The following is a 2478-nucleotide window of genomic DNA, read 5'->3' as shown; positions in this document are numbered from 1 at the left end:
GTGGATTTCTGAGTTCGAGGCCAGCCTGGTCTACAATGTGAGTTCCAGGACAGCCAGGGCTACAGAGAAACCCTGTCTCAAAAAACCAAAAAAAAAACCAAAAAAAAAAAAAAAAAAAAAAGGAAATGTTAAGGGCTAGGATGCAATGACTGGCTGTATATATAGAGTGAGGAGAGTCCAGAAGACGCTCTAGGTTTTCTGACACCACTAGGGTTCATAGCATGTGCTAAGGACCCTGAAGGAGAGCAGAATCAAGAGACAGATGGTGAGGCACTTTTTAGTCATATGAATTTAACTATAAAAGGCATCAAGTAGTCATGACCATGGGCAGCTCTACAGATGAATATATGGGTCTGGCCCTTAGCAGACAAGCCTGGGCTGGTGATATAGAGCGGGGAGTCATCAGCACAGAGATAATAATTAGTCTTGGGAGAAGATGATGTCATCTAGTGAGGGCACAAAGCAAGGCAAGGTTCAACTGAGTAAAGTTTGCTGATTCACGAGTGGTCTATGTGCAGCTGCTCACACCTGAGAACAGCTTTCTTATTTGGTTAATACGGCAAAATCAAAGGCAGTACCATCATTTACTAGGAGCAGCCTATTTAACAGAAGGACAAGTGCCAATGACTACAACAGTGGTGGTGAGGATGGAGACGACATCCTGACTCACCAGAGCACTAATGATGCTGCATACACTGCTCTAAGTGCTCACACAGTGCCAGTGGCCCAAGCTGTTACAACCCTAAGGTGCTATTACTATTATAAACCCATTTTACCTGGAAGGAAGCAGAAACAGTGAAACAGTTANAGGTTTCTTNAATGTCATGTGCAAATGAATTGGCAGAACCAGAAAGAAGTCTAGCTTCAAACATGAGTCCTTGTAAGTACTCCATATACTGATTAAATTCAATTTATTATTTAGAACACACATAAAGGAAGAGGGAAAATAACATTTTTTGGTCTGCCTAGTAACTGACTGATCCTTATACATTCAACTCATTAGTTATAAAACCCTGTACATTGGAGCTGGCTTTAGTTCAAGTGTCTACTTCTTTAGGCCAGTCTTTTTGTCTAAAATTCTGTAGACTACTTTGAAATATGTAAATACCTACTACTATGTAACAGGGCCTTTCTATAGTTTTGATATCAACTTGTCCTAACAAACACAGGCTGCCTATAATTTAGTCTTTACAGCAGCAATGAATGGTTTTATATAACCACTAATGGCCATTTTGTTAGTAAAAAGATTCCCTGTTCAACTTTTCTTAGATATATATTTAAGATGTCGACACAGGAATATTAATGTCATTTTTCTCTTTAAAGTATTTTATTCATGTTAGATAATTAACTTTCTAATATTTCATGTGAGATAAACAGTATAATTTCCACTCTATTAGTAAAAACTCAAATTATTAGACTTAAGGAGAACTAGCTTCAATTTCTCATCATTGTCAGTTTGACTGGATTTGTTATCACCTAAGAGACATATACCTCAGGCATGTCTAGAGAAATGTTTCCAGAGAGGTTTAACTATGGTAAGATCCTCCCTGAATACAGATGACTCTAACCTACAGGCTGGGTCCTAGACTGAATATAAAAGAGGAACTAATATAAAGCAGCGGCGGCGGCGCCTTTCTCTCCTCCTGGTCGATGTGAGCAAGAAGACCACGACCACGACGACCACAACCACCACAACGACCACAATGACCACCACCACCACCGACATGGTGGACTGAATCCCCTTAAACCACAACCCAGTGCAAATCTTTCTTCTTTTAAGTTAGTTGGTTTGTCAGGTTCGTAGTCAGAATGATGAGAAAGCAGCCCATGTACTACCTAAGTTTTCCAGGCCTTTCCTCACTTTAGGCTTTCTTATAAAATTAAAAATATCCAAAGGATGTTCCTAAATTCACACAGATAATCAGGAAAAAACAATCAGGAAGTAAGTTCAGCTTACCTCAAAAGGTCTGAAACTGTAATTGTTTCCCTCTGCCAGAGCAAGGAGAGAGAGCAGAGAGCAAGTGTCCTGGGCACAGTCATCTTCACAAGCCCCTTCTCCTTCCGCTCGGAGTACTCCACTCCATCAACAGAGCCAGAGCAGACAGATGCTGCTTATTCAGAAACACAGGGAAATGTCTTAAAATGAGTAACATTCAGAATAAATCGTAACTGATTCACATTGTGCATACACTCTAATTAGGACACACACACATATATAGAGCTCAAAGGACAACTTTCTGGAGTCAGATTCTCTCTCTCCACCATGTGGGTCCTAGGGATTGAACTTGAATCAGAGTTTGTGGCAAGTGCCTTAGCCTGCTGAGCCATCCTGCCAGCCCCATGGCGGCAACTTTAGAACTACTGTCCCAAATCAGAAATCAAGATATAATACTAAATGAAGGCTGAAAACATTTGTGAGAATAATAGACTACTTAATTCTCTCTCTCTCTCTCTCTCTCTCTCTCTCTCTCTCTCTCT

At 40.4% G+C, this 2478-nt stretch overlaps 1 protein-coding gene across 4 annotated transcripts in view; it reads right to left on the bottom strand.

Annotated features, from left to right (window-relative positions):
* Taf1b (TATA-box binding protein associated factor, RNA polymerase I subunit B) overlaps window positions 1-2478 on the bottom strand; it is a 78029-nt gene that overhangs the window by 44594 nt on the left and 30957 nt on the right. For all 4 annotated transcript variants that reach the window (XM_021178904.2, XM_021178905.2, XM_029484874.1 and 1 more), the window contains one exon: window positions 1958-2108. In XM_021178904.2, the coding sequence (XP_021034563.1) occupies window positions 1958-2108 (151 nt within the window). The remainder of the gene's footprint in view (window positions 1-1957; window positions 2109-2478) is intronic.

The sequence above is a fragment of the Mus caroli genome, chromosome 12 (genome assembly GCF_900094665.2).
Source record: "Mus caroli chromosome 12, CAROLI_EIJ_v1.1, whole genome shotgun sequence".
Taxonomy (NCBI): domain Eukaryota; kingdom Metazoa; phylum Chordata; class Mammalia; order Rodentia; family Muridae; genus Mus; species Mus caroli.
The sequence above is the reverse complement of the archived record's forward strand: the minus strand, read 5'-3'. Positions and strand labels throughout refer to the sequence as shown.